A 26127-nucleotide genomic window follows, 5' to 3' on the forward strand; every position below is an offset into this window, starting at 1 on the left:
GACTTGGATGGTTTTGTGCAGGTGAAGGTGGATATTTTCGCCCAGTGCTTCATAGAATGATTTTTCAGCTGCTTGAAGATCCAAGAATCTTGAAGCATGCACGTCTTATCTTCCATGTCTTCTTCCATCAGGATCTGATTTATGTAACTCAAAACAGTATCAGAAAATCACAATCTTCCGGAGATTGCTCCTCGTTGTCGTTGGTCACGGTAGAGGAAGAAGGTGTATTGGTTGGTAATTGATCAGATTGCAGGAAATGAAATTCCCTTCTGTGAGCAAAGAAAGCCTTTTCAAAACCCTGATTCTGCTGGAGAATCGGTACAGATCGATTCTCCGGTTTCTGTTCCCTTCTGGCATCGGTAAAATTCCAAAGACCCCGATCCATTGTCATCTATCTTCCAATACCCGCAAAAACTCGAGCTTTGGTCCTAAAAAGTGTTCAAAGTCCCTCTTTTCATTATCCTTCTTCAAGAATTAAAAACCTTTGCATCCCATAGAGCCAATTATACACTGAGAGAATCCACTGCACGTGAACCATGAGATACACAGGAAAAGACTTCAAAGCATTCCAGACGAAGAGATTAAGAAAACAAGAAATCGATTGATAAATTCACCAAACACAAAACTAAGAAAGAAAGAGTAGGAAAACAGCGGCAAGTCTCCATCAGAGAACTTAATTGGCAACAATAAGCTCCAAGGAAATTCAAGGGTGGGTTGAAAAGAGAAATGGGTCCAAACAGGAAGAATATTTCAGCAAGTAGAAGATGAAAGAGAGGGAAAGAAAAGGAGAAAGGAGGGATTTTACCTCAGAGGGGGGCCAGACGAGTCGTGCAGACAGCGGCAGCGGCAGCAGCAAAAGAGGAGTACGAGGAATGACCAAAAGAAAAGCTGGGCGCTGGTAAGGCTGAGGCTTCTGGTCTTTAGAGAGGAGAGAGAATACCGATCAGAGACGTTGGTTAATTGGTTGTGAGAGAATACCAAATTGCACGACTCGCAGGTCTCGCTGGGTAATCAATTTTTTTGGGGAGAGTTTCAATTAAGCAATTTAATTTCAAACAACCCGTAACATTTTGAAACATTATTTCACCCCGTTTGACTAAAGTAAAATTAAATGTTATAAGTAAAAATATAATTATACACTTGTATAATTTTATTTATTAAAAATAAATCAATCTTATCGGATTTCTAATGACTAGTTGTTGGAACTCTGACCTCACGTGGCTGATCACCAGTCTAATGGTTGAAGGATTTTTTTTTATTAAAAAACTAAGATAGCCAAAGGGATTGCTTGAACTCATAACCCTTGACATACTTAAAAAGTTGTAACCACCAAACCACTCAATCAATTTAATTGTATAATGGAAAGAAAAATATATATAACGAAACAAATATAAATGTTCAAATATGCATGAACAACTAAAATAAGACAATTTACAATACAAATTAAGTGATTTGTCAATGAAGAGAAAAATTAGATGTCAAGAGTTACATAAAAAACTGAAATAAAATGATTCACAACATAAATTAGGCAACTTTCAAAAAGTATACGGAAATTCATAACCATTGACATTTTATTTTTCTCTCCACTATCTCAAATAGAGTTGTGAATTCTCACACGTGTGTTGCAAATTATCTAATTTGTGTTGTAAATCGTTATATCTTAGTTGCTTATAACATTTAATTTTTTTCTCCACTGCACCTCAAATAGAATCGTGAATTCCTATAGTAGTGAGCCACTTTTGGCCATAGTTGCTAAAGGTACAACTTGAGCAGAAATCAAATGTTTAAACTCCTCTAATTTGAAAAATAAAAATAGAAATAAAATGGTAGAAAATAATTAAATCTAGCTAAACCAAAATTAAATTAAAATTAGCGCACTTTTTGTTTGTTTTTTAAAAAATAAATATATAACATCATTAAAATTCAAGAAATTTTAAATAATTAACAAAAATAAGTTTCCATAATTTACATGGGCCAAATTCAAATTCATAGTTTCATAGCCAAAATTACAATTACAAGTTCCGAAAAAAGAGCAATGGCCATAGTTTCTTGTAACCTTTGATTATAAATAATTTCTTAATCGTAACTTATAGAACATGAGAACATGAGGTAAATATATGAAAAGAGTTTTATCTCGGTTAATATAAAACGTGCTTATAAATATTTTTAAATGCTATCCCAAATAGGCCTGATATCATTTTGCGAAATTTATTTTTAAACGACTCATTTTAATAGAAGATGGAAATATAAAAATATTAAAATGCAATCACATTCTTTTGATTATTTTGGGGGACAACTAATCACATTCCATACAAGAGGACCACCACCATGAACGTCACAGGTTACTTACTTGATAATAATAAAAGCATCCCAAATGCTTTAATCATTTTGATTTAGATTTCTTGAGGTCGCCATAATCTCTCTTGTCTTCTATTCTATCATTCTATGCTGTGCCTTTTGGTCAAGGGGCTGAGATACTTCTTTTTATTTTAATACTTTTCAATCTTATCCACTGCATCACAGCTAACTGCTGATTTGTTTTCGATGATTTCATTGGAAAATAATAGAACAGAAAAAAAAAAGCAAGAAGATGACTTGATTGACATTTTTTTTAGGGGAAATCACAAATAAAGACCCTCGAATTAGCAAAATCACTCTATGGTCACCTGAATATGCCAAATTACCATGAGGGACCCGGTTCAAATTGCAAATAGCAAATGTTGGTAAAAGACGAAATTGCCCCTCAGTGATTTGAACCTGCTGAACCCGCGGCACGTAGTCCCCCCACTATCGACAACTTCCCACTGTTCTCTACATTCTCCCTATTGTCTCCATTTTCGCGCACCTGCGTACTGCCATTTTGCCGTAAGAGTAGTGTGGAGAGGAGTGTTGAGACGGTGAAGAGCATATTTGCTGTGACAAAGGTGAACAAAGCAGTGGTTTATCGGCATTGTGGAAGGGTTCAGAGAAGTCGAAGGCATCGTTGAATAGTGCGGCAGCAATCGCTTTAGGTGATCAGAGTTAGCAGCTACGTTGGGCGACTGATTGTAGTAAGTTTGTTGGCTAATTTTGTTTGGATTGGTTGCTGCAAGAATGTGCGAATGATTGGTGAGAGTAAAAGAGTTTAGGGTAGGAAAGTAGAAGTACCCAAATTTTGATTGAGTGATGAAGAATGTTATTTAACAGAAAAATATAGGTTTTTTCTGTTAAATAACCTGTGGGAATGGTATTTATGTGGGGAGGGAATGACAATATCAGTTTCGTAGATGACAATAATAGTAGGGAAAATAACGACATAGGATATAGTCAAGGGTAAATTTAATTGAAGAGGTACTAAGTGTGTTTTGTTATAAATGAGAAGGTGGACGGTGGGATTTGATAAGTTCTGTAACGAAAATGATAATTTAAGAATAGGAAATGACAAGTTGATTAATTGGGAATAAGAAGATGTCAATGCGAAACTGACAAGTTGGTAATGGGAAATAACAAGGTTATAACAGTGAATAACAAGATTTGTATGCGGAAGTAAGAATTTGATAATAGGAAATGACTTGTTTGAATAACAAAGCTGAGTATGACAATAAGACAAGTTTATCATTTCAAATGACAAGTTAAACTACTAGTGTATGATCAGAAATAACAATTATGATAAGTATGTGGGAATAACAAGTTGAGCTTAAAGAATTGACAACTTTTGTAGAGAGAATAACAAGTTTATCATAGGCGTTTGATTGACAGAACGAGTATTGACAGAATTGTTGTTAGTCAGTTAATAAGTTGTGTTAGTGAACTATTGTATGTTGAATATTTTGCAGGAAAAAGGACATGGCATCTGAGGGAGCCTCCGGATCAAAGCCGGCACACAATGGCTGGTTGCTATTCAGAAGGGAGTATTTGGCAACATTAGGTGATAGTGATATCAGAGGCAAACAAAAAAGAGACGCTGTGTCAAAGGCATGGAGAGCTTTGTCTGATGAGGAGAGGAAGAGGTACACAGAGGAGGCGAAGAAAAGAAGGCCAGAAAAGATTGAAGAGGAGAAGAAAAAGAAATATGTACCATCATTTTTAACCCGAGTGTCCTTGAAAGGTTTTAAGAAATTACTGCACTTTGTGAATAATAATGATGAGTTAAGGGATAGGGTGGAGAGGATAGGATTTGGAAGCTTGTTGAAGGTTGGATTGAAGAGACTTCCCCGCGATCTCCTTGTGACTATGCTAAGATCATATGACCCACCAACACATCAATTTACAATACGGGGGAAAACTGAGGAAATAGGAGCAAAACATGTTGACAAGCTCCTAGGAATACGCCATGGTGGGGAGAAGATTAAAATTGAAGTTTCGGAGGATGATGAAATGTACAAGAACTTGAAGAATCAGTATCGGAGAGTGCCATTCAGCAAAATACTAGATGACATTATTTCTGGGGAGGAAGATCACAGATTTGAATTCTTGTTTGTCCTATACACGCTGGGTACCTTTCTATGTCCGTCATCTAGCTCAGAAGTGAGTGAGCGGCTGGTGAGAGTCATGCGTTCCACGATGGATGACTTTGGAAAGTATGATTGGGCAACACATGTTATGGAGGACCTATGGAAAGAAATGGCTGACTTTGTGAAGCTGTATAGACAGGGTAATGATGGGCAGGGGAGCAGTACTGTTGGTGGCTGCGTATACTTGCTTCTGGTATGACTATTTTGTTTCTCACTGTGCAATACTTTATTGGCAATATGAACAATGTAATTGGTGATGATATGTGGTGTTGCAGCTTTTTTTTTGTGAGCATTTTAACCTCATTCAAGGTTCACAGCGAGGCTCCACCAGTGCTATCCAATACTGGACAGATGAGAAGATCAAAGAATTGGCAAATACTGAGAGGAAGAGCGTTAGGGGGCTGTTGTATGGTGAGAAAGGGAGTGATGTTGTGTCTGGCAAAGACGAGAGGATAAATGTTGATTCTCTGGACCCGGTATGTATATCTTTGGTAGAGTGATATTCTTGGTGAACTTCTTGTTTGTGATAGTTACGTTGTCATTTGATAAATTGACTTGGTATATATAAAACTTATGTTGTGATTAGGTTTAGTGAAGTTGTCATTTGTTATAGTTGACATTGTTACTTGATAAACTTAACCTGTTAAAAACGGTACCAAAGTTGTGATTGGGTAATGTGAACTTGTCATTCGGTAAAGTTCAGGTTTGGGTTGTTATTTGATAAAGTTGTTATTGATTATGCCTGAGTTGTGATGGGGTCAAGTGAACCTGTCATTTGTTACAATGTAGTTGTTATTTGATGTATCGAAGTTGCTAATTATAATTTATTAGTTGTGATTGGCTAAACTGAACTAGTCATTTGATATAGTAAAGTTGTTATCTGACATACCAAAGTTGTTATTTATACTACTGATGAACTTGTTATTCGCAATAGGGAGAGGTTGTAATTTGTTATAGTGTAGTAAGCTTGTAATTTCATATACTGAAGTTGTTATTTATAATATTTAACTTGTCATTGGGTAAAGTGAGCTTGTCATCTGCAATAGTGAGATCATGATGTGGTATAATTATGTTGCTAGTAAATTGATAAACGCCATTGTCATGCAGGAGCTGAAGCAGTTGCGTGCACGATTAATGAAGAGGATAGAAGAAAGCCATCAGAGGCTGATGAATATGGTAGATGAGGAGCTGTTGAAGGTGCACATTCCAAGAGAGGCAGATGGGAAGAGAAAAGGAAAGGCTCCTGCTGAGACACTCGCATCAATTGTTAGTGGGTCTGAAGATGACGATGAAGAGGAGAGACAGCATGCTGGTGAGACTAGTGAAGCTGTGCAGAAGAATGATGGAGGGAGTGATGGTGAGAGTAGTGAGGAGAAGGAGAAAGATGACGAGGGGAGTGATGATGAGACAAGAGAGGAGGAGGAGGAGGACAAGGAGAAAGGTGACAGGGGGAGTGATGATGGGACAAGTGAGGAGGAAGGCAAGGAAAAGGATGATGGAGAGAATGATGAAGATAGTCAGGACAAGGATGAGGGACAGAGTGCACAGAAGGACAATGATGAAATGGAGGGTGACATACCCACGCCTACTACCCCCATAAACCTGTCATCTAATGTTGAAGGTGATGATGCGGAGGGTGACAGAGCCGTCACTATATCCCCCCTAGCAATTGTCAAATATGTTGACCCTGTTGAGAGGCAAACCCCCATCAGGGTGGAACCTTTGACAGCAGCTGAAGGTGTGCAGGCACAACAAGTAAGGAGATCTAGCAGGGTTCGCTTCAACAAAATTAAGTCTCCTTGGTTGGAGTTGAAGGCACAAACAAGGTTGAAGAGGCCTGCAGAGGATAAAGACATTTTCTTCACCATTGTCAGCCGAAGTGTGAAAGGTGATGAAGGCGACTAGTAAGTATTGTGATACTCAGCTTTTGTGATGGGGTTTTGTTATCACTTGTTAACATAACCCATATGCTAACTCACTTCAACCATTGTCAGTCCTTTGATTAAAATGTATGATGAAGATATTACCCGACGCTTGCTGCATTCTCTTGGGGGAAATAACAGAGTTAGTAACAGGGTCATGTCATTAGTTTGTAAGGCCGTGGTGGATGAGCAACAGGCTGTGGAAGGGCGTGTAAGGAGGCATATTTTTTATGCGGACTTCATGGTGAGGTTTCTTCATTAGTTTGTGAAATGATAAGTTTGTATATGAAAATTACAAGTCCTCAAAGGCAAATGACAAGTGTAGTATATAAAGTAACAACACTGTTAAGGCAAATAACCGTCTAAAGAAACTAATTGCAAACTGACAAAATCAATTTGTGTTCTTTATTAGGAGTTAATGATCCGTGACCCAGCTCGGTGGGACCCTAACTACCATGCACGACAAATAATTCCTCAATTTGTCGGGTACAACATAGGTGACTGTGACTTGGTTATGGGTCCTGCACTTGTTGGTGAGCACTGGTTTTGCTTTGCCCTTGAACCCAACACCATGAAGTTCTATGTCCTGGATTCCATGCGAGGAACTGTTCAGTCTAAGAAGACCACAACTAAGAAGAAGCAAGCAGTCACCTATGACCCTCAGGAAATGGCCATAGCAGGATGTGTAAGAATCACCTGGGCATATTACATTGTATTATTATTGTCTGAAATTATAGTGATGTTGATGAATATCTGATATATGTGTAGAGAGAAAGGTTCCACGACATTATTGGCATGGTTAGGCCAGATTTGACTGAGAAAATGCCAAATTTGGAAATTGTGCGGCCTGATGTACCTCAACAGAGTAATTTGTGAGTATACATACACTGCACATGTAATTTGCTGATTTCCTATATTTATTCTCGAATTGTTAAACTGTGATGGTGGTGTTGTTCCTAGGAGGGACTGTGGGGTGCATGTCCTAATATGGCTCAGCAGATGGGAACCCAATCTTCCACTAGAATACACCCAGGTGATGTGGTTTGCTTAATTGTTGTGACTGGTAAAGGGGCAAAGTAAGATTAACTTGCTGTTGAATCTGTTTTGCAGGGAGATGTGGCAGCTTTTCGGCATGATCTGATGTGGTGGCTGGTGAACCATGATAACAATGAATGCCGTGAGGATGCGCTGAATCTTATTCCACATCCACAGAAGGGGCGAACGTCCAAAAGGAGGAGAAAGTCCCTATAGAAAAAGAATTTGGGCCATGAAGGACATTGACTGTAGATAATGTTACTGCGTTATCATTATGTGTAGTGAACTTGTTGTCTGCTACCCAGTTATGACAATTAGTAATGGTGAAATGACATTTTTATTGACATCTTTGAAATTGTGTTCAAGTGATGCTATTTCCACTTTTCTTTAACGTATGACAACATCAATATGCCAATTAACAAGTCCATTAAGCAATATATGAAGTACCTTTTTTTTATGAAATGACACTATTTCCACTTTTGTTTAACATCTGACAACTTCAATATGCTAAATAACAACTCCGGTTAAGCGATACATGAACTTCAATTTTTTCGAATGAAGTTACAGTATTTCTACTATTGTTTGACGAGTGACAACTTCACTTTGCGAAATAACAACTTCGGAAGTGGAAGCGGCGAAGTTCATTTTTTTCCTGTTTAAATGACAGGCTTTCCACTTTTGTTTACCCAGTGACAACTTCACTTAGCGAAATAACAACTTCGGAAGTGGAATCGGCGAAGTTCATTTTTTTCCTGTTTAAATGACAGGCTTTCCACTTTTGTTTACCCAGTGACAACTTCACTTAGCGAAATAACAACTTCGGAAGTGGAAGCGGCGAAGTTCATTTTTTTCCTGTTTAAATGACAGCCTTTCCACTTTTGTTTACCCAGTGACAACTTCACTTTGCGAAATAACAAGTTTTGTTAACCAATTGGCAATATCAGTATGCCAAATAACCACAAAGCACAGGTGGTTTGACAGCAACCTCTATTTGCTGATATAACAAGTAAGCAGTCTGCATTTACAATACAACCAAGGGAGTTTACAGCAATACTAAGTCAAATAACCACAAAGCACATGTGGTTTGACAGCAACCTCTATTTGCTGATATAACAAGTAAGCAGTCTGCATTTACAATACAAGCAAGGGAATTTACAGCAATACAATGTCATTTAGCAAAAAGTAAGAGGTCCGTTTACAACAACCAGATTTTGCAATAGTCAATAACAAAAAGACATTCACAACGTCGTTGACTTCTTTTTTCCTTGTCAGCAAACATATTACTTGCAAAAATAGCTGTGTAGCTATGCAACTAGCAACACCCTTCTCCCAAAAAAATTAAGAAGAGTGGAGCGTATATACACCAAAAAATTAGTTGTCGCTTGTAGAAATGAACTTCAAAATGGGTTGGGATTTTTGCAACTCCTCCTTGTGTGTCCAGGTTGGTGGCATCTGGTGCAATGGTAGACTTTTTTGTTCTGGAATTGTGATTCCTGCCGTTTAGTCCTTGGTCTTCCAGGAGGCCTACTTGTATTTGGTGGTAAAAGCAGGGTTTGTTCAACAAGATTCTCAAACATATAGTCATTTGGGTTAGGCATATCGATTGTTACCACTGGAACCATGCTCCTGCCATATATTTTCTCCTGTGCTGAAATTTTGTAACAATCTTCAACATATTCATATACATTTCCCCCCACAGTCTTAATGGCTGCACAAGCATGGCAGCATGGAATTCCTGACATTTGCCAACCAAGACAACTACATTGGTGTAGACCAAGGTCTACTCTTTGATCTCCACGAGATGTATGTACACACAGTCTTCCGCCTCCATAATTGTCACAGCTCATATACCTACTGAAATACACATTCTCCAGAACTTTTGCCTCGGTTTTTGGCCCAACACAATTCCTCCACTTACTCATACACATATATGATGCATGCATCTTCCTTGCTACTTTCTCCCGATGCTCATGGATCATTTGCGCCACATTATGCTTTCTCTCCTTCACCATCCAAGAATTGAAAGACTCAGCTATATTGGTTGTTATATTGTCCCATCTTTTAAATGGAAACTTGCTCATTGCCCACCTATTCACATCACCTTGATTGATAACCCAATCATGTAACTCAGGAGACATAGTTCTCAGCTCTGCCATTGCATTATCAAAGTCACTATCAACCCTTGCATAAGCTACTCTATCAAGAACCTTTAATGCATCTTCTTTTGACCATTGGCTTGTCCTTTTACCTCTGTTTACTTTCACTTGTTCAGCGCTGAAGTTTTCCTTCACATGCCTATAACAATACGCATGTCTTTCACCTCCAAATATTGCTTGGACAGCTCCTATTATGGCATTGTGTCGGTCTGACACAATTGTCACCTGCACCGAACCAACAATTTCTTTAATTTTGAACAGAAACCAAGTCCAGTCATCAAGGTTCTCTGATTTCACCACTGCTATTGCAAAAGGCAACAAGTCATTATCTGCATCATATCCCGACGCTGAGAGTAGTGTCCCCTTATATGGACCACTTAAATGAGTTCCATCAACATATAATATAGCCCTTGCACCACTCAAAAAACCCTCAATACACGAACCATATGCAATGAAAACCCGCTCAAATGTATTACCAATGGAAGCCCATTCAGCAACTGTTTTATCATCAGTTTCCTTTAATCTTTGGCATATCCATGGTATGAACATATAGGATTCTTCCGGTTTCCCATGTATGTGTTCCATGGCCTTTTCCTTTGCTCTGTAAGCTTGAGCATATGTTAGCCTCACACCATATTCCCTTTCCAGTGTCTTCCTTATTTCAGTAGGACGCTTTTCGGTGTGGTTCCTTATCTCCTCAAGTATTATTGATGACGTCAACGCAGCATTGCCAGCAAAAGTGACATCTAGGTTATCTTGCGCTGAATGAATGTGTTCATTAACGAATGTGGTCACGCGTAATAAAAGAGTATCCCTCCCAACAGCATTTGCACAAATCTTCCATGGACACCCTTCCACTTTACACCTCACATTCATCTTCTCCCTACTGTTTCTCACATATGTCGTTGCAAACTTCTGTGCAATACTAAACCTGTACACAGCCTCCCTAAAAGCTTGGGCATGTGGAATATATTGCCCCACTCCTGCAAAAACTCCAACCCATTTCATGCAATTCAAATTACCCCTCAATGTCCCTTCACTCCCTGAACCGTCACTGAAGTTTGTCTGACTTAAACCCCCTCCTTCATACGTTAGGCATTCAGCACCATAGTCAACAATGAGTGGTTCATAGTTATCACCAAGGTTCACCACACCTTCAGTCATTTCTCCCGACAGCCCAAACAAATTCTCACCCCTACACCCATAATAACAACGTTCGAATAGAAATTAGCAACAACACATTAGCAAATAACAACATTCTACTGTAACAAAGTTAGCATAATAACAAGATTTGTATGGGAAATATCAACAATTCATTATAAAATAACAACTTACTACTGTAACAAACTAAGCAATATAACAACATTTGAATGGAAATTAGTAACAACTCATTACCAAATTACAACTTCCAACCGCAACTTCATTACCTTAATTACAAGATTTATATCTAAATTAACAACAATTCATTACCAAATAACAACTTTCTACTGCTGCGCAGTGCACATGATAACAACATTTCTTTGGGTATTAACAATAATCCATTACCGAACAATAACTATCAACTGCAAAACTTTAACCACTTACATTTCTCCATCATTCACTGCTCCACCTTCCTTCTGGTTCCCTTTCGCTGCTACATACAAATGAGCACTGCTATCGTTATATCTAAACATATTGCAAATATCACCTTCATCATAAAGATCAACCAGTGTGCCCTCAGCAAACTTAACCGTGTACTTAATTTCGCACCCTTTAGCATCATTGTGTACCAACTGTGATATTGTTCCTCTTAATTCCTCCAGTGTTATCCCTTCTTTTATGCTGCTTGCTCTCACACTCCCTCCACCGTATTTAACTTCACCTTCACTGTTTCTTTCAAAATACCCACCAACATGGAAAAAACAAAACAATTCCTTCCAACAGCTTGACCCATTGTAACAGTTCATTTTGTCATCCTAACCTGGAACAACAATTTACATATAAAAAAATATATTAGCTTCACTATACTTTTATTCAATCAAATTTGCATTTACAAATCAAGACCAACTAACTCTTCTCTTCCCCACTTGACATTAGGGTTTTACAAGTTGGACATTCTAAATGACAAGATCTTTACTCCTCTCCCCCCACTGCACCACTGTTAACTTCATACTCAAACTAATAATTATTACCTCCTTCCATTTCCCCTCCCCCACTCTCCCATTCGTGATATTCCTAACAGAGATCAGTGGCAACCTGCGTCATGAAAATCACAGGTCAACAATCTGACTACAAAGACTAATATTTTGAATCTCAACCCAACCGAACCCTCCTTAAACAGTATTATTCCATGATCAACTCCACCGCTCACTCCCTCCATACCTATCACCCAACAACCCACAATGCCACTCACCACATTCAAGAACAACATCACATTCCTCAGTCTTACAGGGTAGAGAAGAAGAAGAGTATACTTAGAAACATTACAAGCATTACTTACTTGATTCTCAACCATGTGCACCACCAATCTTCTCCTCCAAGCTCTCCACGATCACATTGTTTGTCTCAGCCTTCATTAATGAATCTGATTGACTGAGGGGCAATTTCGTCTTTTCACCAACATTTGCTATTTGCAATTTGAGACCAGGTCCCTCATGGTAATTTGGCATATTCAAGTGACCATAGAGTGATTTTGCTAATTCGAGGGTCTTTATTTGTGATTTCCCCTTTTTTTTAATATAGTAAGTAAGTTGAACCGATAACAAGATAGCCTTTTTCATCAGTCCTGGTTATGACTATGAGCTAAACTCGTTTGGAAAAAAAGAAAAAAGAATTCTAGACCTATAAAAATAGAGTGCGAGGTCAACCTCAATTTGTGAGGAAAGAATACTGAGAGAAAAAATTATTAAATTAAAAAATTTTTAATTATATTTGAAAGTTTCAATCATAGTATTCTCTTCTTATTTTTCTCCTGTTTTTTTCCCTCCAACCAAACCAAGCATAATAAATACTTCTCTTGGCCTTAATATAGGATTTAATTAAAGTTAATATTGATCTTAAATGTAAGGCATAATTCACATATTTATTAATTTATTTTTAAATTAACTTTATTGATATTTTCTCAATAATAATCAAATAAGAGAATTAAAAAAGATACTTAGGATGTTTTCCAAATTAACTAACATCTTCAATCTACTCAAATTAGTTAATTGGATCTTATATTAAGGATATTATATTATTTTTTTGGTACAAAGGCAACCAAACTTAAACACAGCCAAACTGAACGAGACCGAAATTGAGAGAAGATTTTGATCAGAAAATTACATTTGATTTCGAAAGATGAAAATTACAAACGAACATATTCATTGAATCAGCTACTCTAACTACAAACTTCTCTTCACATATTTTGGCCAAAGGTTGTTACCGTTAGTGGAACAGAGCGTATTTTGTCAAAAGGTTACTCAGTAACTGATGTTTTACTCAACAGACACAACTGTCGACCAAAATGGATGCAACCTATTCAGTCATGAACACCATCAGACAACCTAAATCTATCCGGATTTGTCAGGAAGGCCTCCAACAAGAAAGTGCATAGATGATTCGTCCCTTCCAACCCTGTAACACCCACTTGCTGTCTTCATCGATGACAAAATCCTTGTGGTAGCTACCCTTGACTTTATCCATCGCCCTCCGCACTAGATCTCGAGCAAAAGGAATCTGTGTAAACCCTGCTCTCAGAATACGAGCCTGCCACTGCTTATATGTCTCCGGTCTCTCTGATCTCTCGCATCCCTCGCACGCTATCACGTTCAAAGCTTCTCTCCCGAATATCTCCTTCTCGATCAGCATTCTCTCCCAGTCCTCTCGTGGCACGATTGTCTCCAGCATATCAAACAGTGATGAGTAGTGAAACAAAGCTTCCCTAAACCTGGTGACAAAGAAAGGCGCGTTGAAGGCCCCGTTCATGATGCCGTGAATGAATATATCAGGATTGATCTTTCTTATCAGATTCAGGAAAGCATTCCTGGGACTCTCCACTGACACAGATTCATCTAGCAAGTTCTTTGCTCTGTATAAACAGTTAACAACCAGGAACTCGTCCCTATCAATCTTGAGTTCCTCAAGCTTGATAGTTTCCCATTTCTTTGCTATGGCAACATACTCAAATTGAACATTGAAAGATTTTGCATAATCTGCTAACCGTCTTCCTGTTTCTTCTATTCTCTCGGCTGGCCTAAAACCGGGTTGTGGGAATTCTATTCCTGTTATTCGAATTTTTGGTGGTCGTCCTCCTGTTCTTACTACCAGTCTCTCTATGAAAGTTGGCCACTGGAAACCGTAAAGAATACCAAAATCTATAATATGGACCCTCGGTGAATTCTCGGAAGCTGTCCTTATTGTGACATTTGAGAAAATCTTAGATATCTTCAGAAAAGGGCATGCGGCAAGGTAGAGATGATAGGCTTTCAGTAGATCAGCGGCTGACCTTTTCTTATTGATGAGTCCTTTATAAATCTGGCTACCGATGCCGGCCAGGCGTGCATCGAGCCCATCAGCAAACACATGTGCCAACCTTTGATTTCCGTCCCCAAAAGGATTTGAGTGCTGCCTGATCTGCTTTAGCAACTCCTGTGCATTCTTATGATCATCTGCTGCAACAGCTTGTGCACACAGAATCAGAAGTGTTCTCAAATCCACCACTGCTTTTCTCCCATTTTGTTTCTTCCCACGCCCCCTCCCAGACTTTGGAGTTTTTGCCTGACCATTTGCCATCACTGCTGTCATGGTCTTGTTCTGCAAAGCTTCACGACGAGCAGTGTAATGGTTCTTACCTTCCCCATCAGTATGAAGAAGCACCAGATCAAACATCACAGAACGTAGTATTGGTTCTGTATAAACTGCTGCTTGCTTGCTACTCTTTTCTTCATCATGTTCCTCTCCCCTGTGCGGCTGCTTTCTTACCTTTGACCCACCATGAATATCATCCCCTCCATCTTTCTCCACCTTGGCTGATATCTCATGAGTTCTTGTTTTTGGTTCTTCTGGTGATAAATTAGACACACCTAAATCAGCAAACAGCTTGTTTCCATTTGGAAGAAACCTACTAGCCTCCTCAACACCTTTTTTAAATTGTGAAATCGATTGGCTCTCGCTGTTCGGATCCGGAACCTGAAGTATACTGCTTGGAGAATCCACAGGCCCTTCCACACCGCTTACAGCACTGCTTGAAGAGCTGTAAGATGGCTGAGAAATACCATTACCTCGGATACGTTGCAAGGGCAACTCATTAGGACTTTGAGACAAGGACTGACGAATGAAAGTTCCGTTGAAATTACCATAGTTATTACTGTGATAATCACTGTAATTTCTGGGGAAATCATTTCCCATGCCTCCATCATTTTCATTGATCATATGACTTGGATGGTTTTGTGCAGGTGAAGGTGGATATTTTTCGCCCAGTGCTTCATAGAATGATTTTTCAGCTGCTTGAAGATCCAAAGAATCTTGAAGCATGCACGTCTTATCTTCCATGTCTTCTTCCATCAGGATCTGATTTATGTAACTCAAAACATTATCAGAAAAATCACAATCTTCCGGAGATTGCTCCTCGTTGTCGTTGGTCACGGTAGAGGAAGAAGGTGTATTGGTTGGTAATTGATCAGATTGCAGGCAATGAAATTCCCTTCTGTGATCAAAGAAAGCCTTTTCAAAACTCTGATTCTGCTGCAGAATCGGTACAGATCGATTCCCCAGTTGCTGTTCCCTTCTGGTATCGGTAAAATCCCAAAGACCCCGATCCATTGTCATCTATCTTCCAATACTCCGCAAAAACTCAAGCTTTAGTCCTAAAAAGTGTTCAAAGTCCCTCTTTCCATTATCCTTCTTCAAGAATTGAAAACCTTTGCATCCCACAGAGCCAATTATACACTGAGAGAATCCACTGCACGTGATTCATGCACAGGAATAAACTTCAAATCATTCCAGACGAAGAGATTAAGAAAACCAGAAATCCATTGATAAATTTCACCAAACACAAAACTAAGAAAGAAAGAGGAGGAAAATAGCGGCAAGTCTCCACATTAGGTGAGGCATCAGAGAACTTAATTGGCAACAATAAGCTCCAAGGAAAATTAAAGGAGTGGTTAAAAAGAGAAATGGATCCACACAGGAAGACTATTCCAGCAAGTAGAAAGATGAAAGAGGGAAAGAAAAGGAGAAAGGAGAGATTTTACCTCAGAGGGGGGCCAGACGAGTCGTGCAGACTGCAGCAGCAGCAGCAAAAGAAGAGTACGAGGAATGACCAAAAGAAAAGCTGGGCGCTGGTGAGGCTGAGGATTCCGGTCAAGAGAGGAGAGAGAGAGAGGGCCGATCAGAGACATTGGTTAATTGGCGGGGGGAGAAAGAATTGGCCACCGGCTATAGGCCGTCCACATCCAGAAAAGTGACCGGTGAATGAATGTATATAACTATTATGACCTTTTTCTTTTTCTGGATGCAAGGCAAACATCGGTTATTACTTATTTTAGTGCTTCCCCCCATGATTCCATGTTTTTTCTCTTTAATTTGGACTCCGCAGATTGAAACTTGAAAGTGAAAGTCTGCTCTTTTAGTACACTGCTTCATCATGGCGCCACGAACTCAAGTGAAAGCCCGTGACACTGCGACACGTGTTTTCCAAATTGCACGACTCCCAAGTCTCGCGGGGTAATCAATTTTTTTGGGGAGAGTTTCAGTTAAGCAATTTGATTTCAAACAACGTATAAGATTTTGAAACATTATCTCACCCCGTTTGACTAAAGTAAAGTTAAATGTTATAAGTAAAAATATAATTATACACTTGTATAATTTTATTTATAAAAAAAATATGAATCTTGTCGGATTTCTAATCACTAATTGCTGGAGCTCTAGTCTTATATGGCTGATCACTAGTCTAATGGTTGAAGAAATTTATTTTTTTAAAACTAAGATAGTCAAAGGGGTTGCTTCAACTCATAACCCATTAACATACCAAAAAAATTATAACTACCAAACCACTCAATCCATTTAATTATATGATGCAAAGAAAAATATATATAACAAAACAAATACAAGTATTCAGATATACATGAACAACTAAAGTAAGACAATTCACAAGACATATTAGGCGATTCACAAGAAGTATATAGAAATTCACAACTCCATTTAAAGCTCAGTACAAAGAAAAATCAAATCTTAAGGATTGCATAAATAATTGAAGTAAGACAATTTACAACACAAATTAAGTGATTCGCACAAATTAAGTGATTCGTAAGAAGTAAGAATTTGCAACTCTATTTGAACTTCAGTGAAGAGAAAAATTAGATGTCAAGGGTTGCATATGAAAAGTTGAACGATTCGCAATATAAATTAGGCAATTTTCAAAAGGTATACGAAAATTCATAACCATTGACATTTTATTTTTCTCTCCACTAAACCTCAAATGGAGTTGTGAATTCTCATGTACCTCTTGTAATAGTCTAATTTGTGTTGTAAATCGTTTTATCTTAGTTGCTTATGACATTTAATTTTTCTCTTCACTGCACCTCAAATGGAATGGTGAATTCCTATATACCTTTTGCAAATTATTAAATTTTTGTTATAAATCGTCTTATGTTAGTTGCTCATAACATTTAATTTTTCTTTCCACAAAATATCTAGTACAATAATGAATTCATGTATTTCTCTTGCAAATCAACTGATATATGTTGTGAATCGTCTTATTTCAGTTGTTCATGCATACTTGGACACTTGTATTTATTTTGTTATGCATATTTTTCTTTGCATCATATAATTAAATAGATTGAACGTTTCGTGGTTATAATTTTTTTGGTGTGTCAAGAGGTTATGGATTCAAACTCCCTAACCACCTTATTTAAAAAAAAAAAATTCTATGACAATCGCAGCTCCGACCGTTCGGCCACTAGAGGCCGAAGGTTGGCAACCAGAGCTCTCACGAGGTTAATATATTTTTATAAATAAAATAATGCGGTGGCATAATTGTATTTTTACGCACAATATTTAATTTTATTTTGGTTAAAAGAGCTGAAATGATATTTCAAAATCTCACGAGAGCTGCTTGAAATTAAATTGTTTCAGAGGGCTTGATTGAAATTCTCCCCTTTTTTTTTTTTGGTTTCATTTTAAGGGTAAGCATTCGTGAACCATCGAGTCTAACTGGGTTGAAAAACTCATGCATATAAGGAGGATGATTAATAGACGTACGCATAATATGAACTTCTTTTATTATACTAATATAAGAATTGGTTTGATTTTTAATTTAATTCTAAATACAAAACTTTAATTTACTTTGTTTTTTATATTTATTTATTTTTTCTCATTGTAATCATTATAGCAGTTACATATTTTAAAGTTTGATAATTCTAATCGGTATATTTGATTAACAAATATATTTTAAAAAAGATAACATATATTTATTACGAATAAATAATTTAAATAATTTTTTAATCTATTTAAATTAGTTAACTAGTTTTTATATTAAGAATTAAAAAAATAATTTATATGAGGAAGAAAAATAAGATGCAAAAAACATAAATCAAATAACCCATGAATGAGACGGAACCCTGCTGACCTTTACATGTGATGTCAATATGCTCCTCACTCCTCCATTCATCATTTCTTCACCCGGCTCTCTCTCTCCCTCTCCCTCCCTTCTTCTCTTTAGTGTATAAGAGTTTATTTGATTTTTATTTTGGTCTTAAATATAAAACCTCAATCTATCTTGTCTCTCATACTTATCTATTTTTATCAAGGTAGTTCTTATAATAATGATAGTTCTAGGTTTATCTGATTAAGATAATATCTATTTATTACAAATAACTAACTTAACTGATTTTTTTACTCTATTCAAATTAATCAACATGCTCTTATATTAAGGACCAAAGATAGTATCTGTATATCTATCTTTTTTTTTTTCCTGTTGTATCATTTCATCCTGCTTTTCCTTTTACTATTACGCATCCCATCTCTCAATATTAAAAAGGATCCAATTTTTAATTCCCAATGATGCAAGGACAGAGCAATAGAGCACTATGTCCATGGACATTATAAAAATGAATAAGACATCGAGATTAAGCAGAAAGCACCAGCCTAATAGACTCTGATTATAGTGGTTGGTTATATTATAGCCAATCAAAGCCTAACCCTTCAATCCAATATTATTAATAATTAAACAACATAGCAGTGGAAATCTATAGAGGGCACTGTGCGCTGAGCTGATCCGATCCTAGTCGTAGGTTGAGTCACTCTCCTTGTCCCTTTTTGTTGTCGTTTTGTACTAGGGCCTTCTATGAAGCCTAACCCGCTGCTGATTTATTAAAAAGGCGTTTGGTTAAAACTAAACCATGATTTGAAGAATAATTTCTGAAAAATAGATTTTTAAGAGAATAGATTTTATGAGGAATAGATTTTGTGAAAAAAGTGATTTTGATAAAGTGAGTGTTTAAATAGTTGTTATCAAAAACAATTTTTATATATACAAATTACTAAAAAAGACATAAGTTAATATAATAATTACATAAAAGATAGATTTTATAATATATTTTCATTTGAAGAAATAAAATTTTTAATAGTATATTTTTTCCCAACATAATTAATAATATATAAAATAATGTAATTAATAAATAATTAATATGTGCATAAATATTTATAAAATATAAGATTAAATATGTTTATAAAAAAAATAATTGAGGGGTGTTAAATCATATTATCAATAAAATCTATTTTGACAAGCACAATCATACTCTCCCATTTGAGCTAAAAGCAGAATAGATTCACTTTTCCTGAAATTATGGTTTTAAGTCCAAAACCATGGTTTGTTAAATTCCCCTTTTGTTTGGCAAATTTGAGACCCAAACTTCCCAAAACCATAGTTTCCTATGTTACCCAAACAGGCCCTAAAGCTCATCTCTTTCCCCCCCCCAAAAGAATTTTGTATAAATTTATTCATTTCTTTTCAATTAGTAAATTATTTTCGATTCCGCCATTTTTGCTACCCAAAACTAGCTCCAGACCCAGTAATTTGTTGGCTTAGGCATTGATGATTTATCTTCCATGTCATAATGGTGATTTACAATATCAGTATCAAATTTTCCTGTGAAAAATAGAAATGGGAGACGAAATTATGGGCAAGATAATGATTAAGGAACTAAATTAAAGGAAATAATATGTGAAGAGGGGTTCCTTGAGGGGTTCCTTGACATCTTTGAGGTAATGACATAACTTGAAGAGGGAACATAATATGTATTAAGAAAATAATTATACTAAATCTTCTATACCAATTTCACCATTCTAGTCCTCTCCAGGAAGTGTCCAAAATAATTGAAGAGAACACAAGGGAAACCTTACAAGCACAAACAACCATTTACATATTCCCAGACCCTTCTGGAGCTCTCGGAGGAGCTTAGTTGTTATGTGGATCACAATCATGTGATGTAAGCATATTATATAAATTAAATTTACATAAGATCGAACTTTTACATAACTACAGCATGAGAAAACGTCTTCCAAACTATGTTTGTGTTGCTCAGTGTTCTTCAGCATTGAGAAAGAGGCTCAAACAGGCTTAACTTGATGCTTACATTGTTGTTGAGACCAATAGGCATGAGCAGCTAAGACTCTGTCCAAGAGCTCCTGGGGAACAGGTTCTCCTCTCCTCTGCTGAGGGGAGATTCTTGCCGTGTGCACTAATGTCTTCCACTTATCCTGCACTATTCTCATTAGTGACAACAAATGGAAGTGGTTTCGATACTTCTCAACTACAATCAAATCAGTTTGCTCCTTTACGAAGTTCCCACACCAAAAAAAAAAAAAAAAAGCCTTGGCATATATCAGACACGTATTAAAAACAGATATGACACTTTCAATCTTGCCTAGATAATTCGGAATTATCACGTGGCAATATGCTTGTCTGTCTACATTAGCATCGATGCTTCCTACTCTCCCTGTATGTATCCATGTGTGTGGACTGGAAGACTAATCATAGCACTAAAGATATCACAGAAAAGAAACATAGAAAAGGGACAAAGCTTAGGCCAAGTGCCTTTGAAAGAACCAGCCATGTGGTGCTAATATGTGCAAATAATAAACATGTTAGTTTCATGTTGAAGCTTGATAACAGATATCTTAAAAACGGGATCAAGTTCTTTTCAACACAAATTTGCAAGACAATCCAGGAAGGACAAAATATCAGTTACAGTAAGTTTAAAGTACTTTAATAATCTAATAGAAAATCGAACTCATTCTAATGAAAGCAGTGAATTAAAGGAAAAGGAAAACAATTATTGGGAGGAAATGCGTGAAAATTGAGATATTTTTACCTCCCATGGATGACGGAGATTCTGCCATCAATACATATTTTAAGTTATGAATGTATAGACGTCATAAATTATATGGATCACTGACCTTCAAATCCACGTACGTCCTGTGTTTTGCATTGTCAAAGGCACACTGTTTGACATCACGCCATCTGCCAAGCAGAGAGGAAAATGCTTTAGTGCTTAGTGCTCTGAGTGAATCACCACTACTCATCAAATGGAGGAAGAAGGTTTAACAATTACCTTCCAGTTCCTAGTTTTTCAACTGCCTGAACCAATGCTTCTACTTCAGACACGGAGAAAGGCCTCCTGATTCGACGCTGCACAAAGTCAGGGTTTCCAGGCTTACGACGGAAGGGAATGACAGCTAATGCCTCCATGTTAATAGCCGGAACTGCAACTAGGGCACGGCACTTTGACATGTTATTGTTAGGGGAAGCATCTGCTAGAGAGGGGACCACGTTTAGGTCACCTTCACCACAACTTTCAAATTTAATCAGGGAGTGCTCTTGGGAGACGTTATAAGTTCTTTGTTGTAGCACCAAAGATGTAGGTTTCCTGTTGTAGAAGATTATCAAATAAAAAACTGCTAATGACATTACCAGATTCTCAGACAAGAGAAAATCAGTGATGCTGTGGGCAAAAGGGTTAACAAAATAGACAACAAAAATATAAATGAACAATTGGTTGAATTTATGCCTGTATATATCCCGGTGCAAACTAGTGGTTCGGAAAGAACGGTCTTCATTATATGAAGGTGATGTAATTTTAGCATGTCTTGGCTCCAACATGAACCCCAGTCTATGATGTTTATCATCTTGAGAAATCCCAGTCTGAATTAGAGTTTTGCTGTCATCTTGGACCTTCTTTCCTTGAAGAAGAATACCTACATGTAGTTCATCTCCTAAAATAGCCGTCACTGCCTCCATAACTGTCCTCTGCAAATAGACATACAAAGAAGGAAATCACCAAAAGAAATCAAGGGAAAACTTCAGACAACCCAGTAACCTCAAACTCTTTTGTGAGGAATAGGGATAGGTGTTAACAGTATATTTATTTGATAATCAATGCAATTTTATAGGCATCAATTATCCACGTAATAAGGTTCTTAAAACCATTCAAAAATAATAGATCTCCCATTAAGAGACATTTGTCACCCCTCATCTTGATCCAGATATATTGAATGCTAGTTGAAACCCAAGGTAATTGCCTTTGAACCACTGGTATCCAAGATAGTGGGTGTCATACTAAGGTGTCAATGAATGATACCACTTTGAATGGTGTCCCATAACAGTCAACTTCCATTTAGTATCAGTTGTATCCTTTCGATGATGATTTCCCATTGTCAAAACAAACATAGACACCCTAAAAAATGTGCTATTTTATACCTCAGACACCTATATCATTGTATCCACAATGCACGGAAAAAGTGGATGGATCAGATAATTACTCGAGTCTTTCTCTCAATGAATTCTAATCACATACCTTTAATGAACCAATGGTTGCAGTTTCAGGGATATCAATAAAAAGCTCTGGGACTTTAAAAGATTTTATGCTAAGCTTCACTGCAACATAACGGATGAAAACTAATAAGAATCTCACACAACAAGTGGTAGGATTAATAGGTATCAGATAAATCATTTCAACAGTTCTCCTACCATTACAATCCCTTGACCCCGTATGTACTTCTTGACCAGCTATAGAGGATGATGCTCCAATTGCTGCATGTGGTAGTTTGAATCACTAAGCCAGAACTGATCATATTGGTAAGGCCTAGTGCCAACACAGAGTACAAACAAAAACAAAAGCGGGGCAGCAATTGATTCTTGCACCTGCACTGCAGTTCACATCATCAACTCTGGTGTCAGAGGAATCAAATATGCCATGGCAATGAGACCCCCTATCAGATGCAGATGATGAGGTCTGGTTGAAAAACTTCCTCTTCTTAAAAGGATACATCCTCTGTGAGCTTTCAAGCATATAATTATCTCTACCAATACTGTCATCTACAAGATGGTAACAATAAATGACACTGTCAATAGTTATTAAAATATGCATTGGCATAGTCTGCATGCTCAACTTTTGAAAACTCAGAAGACGGCTCATGAAACTTAATCTGAATTAATAATCAACTGTGTGTAAAGATCCACATACCACTTCCATACAAACTCCCATTCTTTGACTTTTGGCCTAAACCACGACTTTTGGATCCAGAAACACAATTCATTCTCTGAAAAGCCATATCTGGCAGGAGGCCAGAATTCTTACTCTTAGAGCTTGGTTGAGTACACCTAACAAATTTTTCGTCATCATCTCTATTAAATAATTTCCTACCACTGGAACCATGTACGGGATCCTCCAATGAAGGTTTCTCGACAGAATTTTCTGAACTTTCCCATTTAGAAGCCCTGTGGTGAGGTTCTGTCACTCCAGCAGAGCTGCCAGTAACATGAACAATTTTCTCATTCACACAATTCTCTTTCATCAGTCCATCTGCTTCCTTCTCAAAAACATTTTGTCCTTGGCCTTCAAGACGACTGCCAAGAAAAGATGAACAGCCTTCAACCCTGCTAAGAGATTCAATGGAACAAAACAAAATACTGCTGAGAGACGACAAGTTTCTAATGCAATGCCATGAAGCTGATCTTTGAACTAAAATTTTCGTTATTAAACAAATATCCATTCAACACATGCCTTTGGTCATTATGCTTCCCTTGCAAACTAGAGACCGAGCCAGAGGCATTCTCACTGCAACATCCATGCTCCAAGAGGTCACTCTTAAAAGACCCCGCTTCGTCCTCTTGTTTATCCTTTATGTTAAGTTCAACAAAACCAACAGGATCCTTTCCAGCCACAGCATTCTCAGTATTCAAATTTTCATTCTCCTGCAGAAAGTTGCCAGCTACACTAGCCAAAATTTCAAAAGCTTGTATCTGATTGCCCTCACTCTTCTTCTTGAATGTGCCCCTCCCCTATAACCATTTATTAAAGCAAATCAAATATTAAAACTTGGTCAATAGGCAGTACCAGAATAGTAGAAGGATATAAATACCCTAGTTGTTCTCAAAGCCCTGGGAACGACAGGCACTTGATAGCCATTAAAACTGTAGTTCAAATTCTTCTGCAACACCATATCTCAGAAAATCATTACCGAAAGAAAAACTCATTAGATAAAATGCGAACTGCCTCCTTGAGTTTTGCTGGCATCCAAAATGAGACCCTGACGGCACAATAAAAAAAAAATTAATTCTTTTATTCATATCAGGGGTTTATGTCAAGCAACATATAGGATTTAGCACAATTATTCAAAACCAGTTCTACTGCTTCAACAAATCACTAATGGTCAAATGCATTTTGGCAAAAGGGAAGCAAACCACGACACATATCATTGTAGGCGTGAACAAGATATTGCAAGTTTAACTTGCAGACAAGGAAGGCTATGAAGGCCAAAAGCACTTTTCCAACGGTATGAGCATCAATAAAGAGATTGCCAAAGAAATGAAAAGTAAATTACCAATATTCACACCAAAATTCAATGAATAAAAGCATCGCATTTTGGCAAAAGGGATAATGTTAACAAATAATTCTTTAACTCTACGCTTTGCATGGTAATCGAATCTGCAATCTTAAATTTTTCAGGTGAAATAAGGTTCTATCCTCATAATCTAATAACGAGAGAGCAGTCCAAAAAGGGAAAAGAAGAAGAAGAAGAAATTAGGATAGAAAGAGAGAGACGAGAAAGAAAAGAGATGAAAGGGAGAGGGCTCAAGGAAGCAGAATTAAAGGCTTACATGCAAACGGACACTAACATTTCATCCCATGTTGGAGACACATTCAGCAGGCCTGATACTCGAGCAGATAATATGTCCTTCAGTTCCAAACGAGCAATTAAAGAATAATAAGAACAGAGGGAACAAAATTAAATGAATAAGTAAATAAAACCTTCATTTGATTTTCTAGCAAGGAACACTCAATTTCCAGGATTACGAGATAAAGGTCGTTAAATTAAATATACAACTTATGCGTGATGACAACAATATCAAGAAGATAGAACATTGTATGGCCCCAGGATAAAAACGTTGCATTTTACTTAAGATTCTGTTTTGATGAATCTTCTGACCCCAGGACTCTCATTGGAAGATCATTCCTGACACGTTAACAAAAATTTATCACCACCGTGTGTGTGTGTGTAAGAGAGATATGAAGGATGAATCAATTGTTAAGCAAAAAAGATAAAGGAAGAGAAAAATATTGAATTTACAAGAAAATGAAACGAATCAGGCACTAGGAATTGCAGGGGAACCAAAGTGAATCCAGAAAAGAAATGGAGGAGGGAGATGAAGCAATGCAAATTCTAATACCCTTTTGACGAAAAAGAAACAGAAGAAACTGATTGAATTGAAGCAGCAACAGTAACAATATTAACCCCCCATGGATTTCAAATGGAGAATTGAAGAGTTTTGGAGGAACAAGAAGACAAATTTATGCATAAAGAATTGTTCTTTCTGAGTAAATAATAATTCTCACCTAAAAAATTGGGCAGTGTCTGATCAAAAACAAAAACCCCAAGAAAACCACCCGACTTGTGCTCCCTGTCTTAAACCCCCTCACAACCCCAAGGGAGATGTAAAGTAGTTTGACCACTCATCCACGTGAACGGGACTAACCGGTAGCATCATCCAAACATACCGGGTATAGCAGGTTGTCTGAGTAAAAGGAGAAACACACTTGGAGGACCAGTTCCTTCGCTTGGGGTGATCCACTCACTCCTCTCATAGCACTTGTCTGATTAACACGTGGAGGTCTCTCCATTCGTTTCTCTTAATCTTATCTCATTCACAAAACTTCATATAGGAAAGTCTCAATTTTCTTTTTCTTTTCTTTTTCCTTTTTATAATCTTAAAGCCCAGACTTTCAGGCTCTTCTTGACCCTTTTTGCTCCCAAGTCCCTGAAACTTTGAAACTCATTGACGGACCATTAAGGCTCGGCTGCATTTTTTTTCCTCTTGTTTATAAAACACAAACTCTTGATTGTTTTCTTCTTTTATTGGGTCTCTTTCGCATTCAAAAAATTCAAAACCGCTTGACACGTGGATGATGCATGAGAGGACTTAACTATATAACCAAGCATCGAGCCTCAATATAAATACAGACACGCAAGCATGTATGATGGGTATCACCTTAATGCTTA

General features: G+C 37.3%; 3 protein-coding genes across 6 annotated transcripts; all 3 read right to left on the bottom strand.

Annotated features, from left to right (window-relative positions):
- Window positions 1-8390: 8390 nt before the first annotated feature.
- LOC114742439 (uncharacterized) lies at window positions 8391-12254 on the bottom strand. Its single transcript, XM_028930700.1, has 7 exons — window positions 12098-12254; window positions 11925-11967; window positions 11778-11841; window positions 11191-11561; window positions 8920-10801; window positions 8540-8575; window positions 8391-8465 (listed from the first exon to the last, which is right to left on the bottom strand). The coding sequence occupies exons 1-7, from the start codon at window positions 12252-12254 to the stop codon at window positions 8391-8393; spliced, it is 2628 nt and encodes an 875-aa protein (XP_028786533.1).
- A 699-nt stretch (window positions 12255-12953) lies between these two features.
- On the bottom strand, window positions 12954-15526 carry LOC114742440 (scarecrow-like protein 9). Its single transcript, XM_028930701.1, has one exon. The coding sequence runs from the start codon at window positions 15391-15393 to the stop codon at window positions 13150-13152; it is 2244 nt and encodes a 747-aa protein (XP_028786534.1). The 5' UTR covers window positions 15394-15526; the 3' UTR covers window positions 12954-13149.
- A 4313-nt stretch (window positions 15527-19839) lies between these two features.
- LOC114742441 (telomere repeat-binding protein 5-like) lies at window positions 19840-25542 on the bottom strand. 4 transcript variants are annotated; one of them, XM_028930705.1, is made up of 12 exons: window positions 25464-25542; window positions 24746-24804; window positions 23989-24156; window positions 23631-23908; window positions 23091-23503; window positions 22769-22942; window positions 22595-22657; window positions 22422-22501; window positions 21636-21874; window positions 21180-21494; window positions 21025-21088; window positions 19840-20325 (listed from the first exon to the last, which is right to left on the bottom strand). In XM_028930705.1, exons 3-12 carry the CDS (start codon window positions 24067-24069, stop codon window positions 20176-20178), a joined length of 1857 nt encoding a protein of 618 aa, XP_028786538.1. In that variant the 5' UTR covers window positions 24070-24156; window positions 24746-24804; window positions 25464-25542; the 3' UTR covers window positions 19840-20175. The 4 variants fall into 4 exon arrangements, with proteins under 4 accessions (XP_028786538.1, XP_028786535.1, XP_028786536.1 ...); XM_028930702.1 differs by having other exon boundaries at window positions 24728-24804; XM_028930703.1 differs by lacking the exon at window positions 25464-25542 and adding an exon at window positions 25298-25316 and having other exon boundaries at window positions 24728-24804.
- Window positions 25543-26127: the final 585 nt, after the last annotated feature.

This window comes from Neltuma alba, unplaced genomic scaffold, assembly GCF_004799145.2.
Source record: "Neltuma alba isolate B1F8T4 unplaced genomic scaffold, ASM479914v2 tig00003764_pilon, whole genome shotgun sequence".
Taxonomy (NCBI): domain Eukaryota; kingdom Viridiplantae; phylum Streptophyta; class Magnoliopsida; order Fabales; family Fabaceae; genus Neltuma; species Neltuma alba.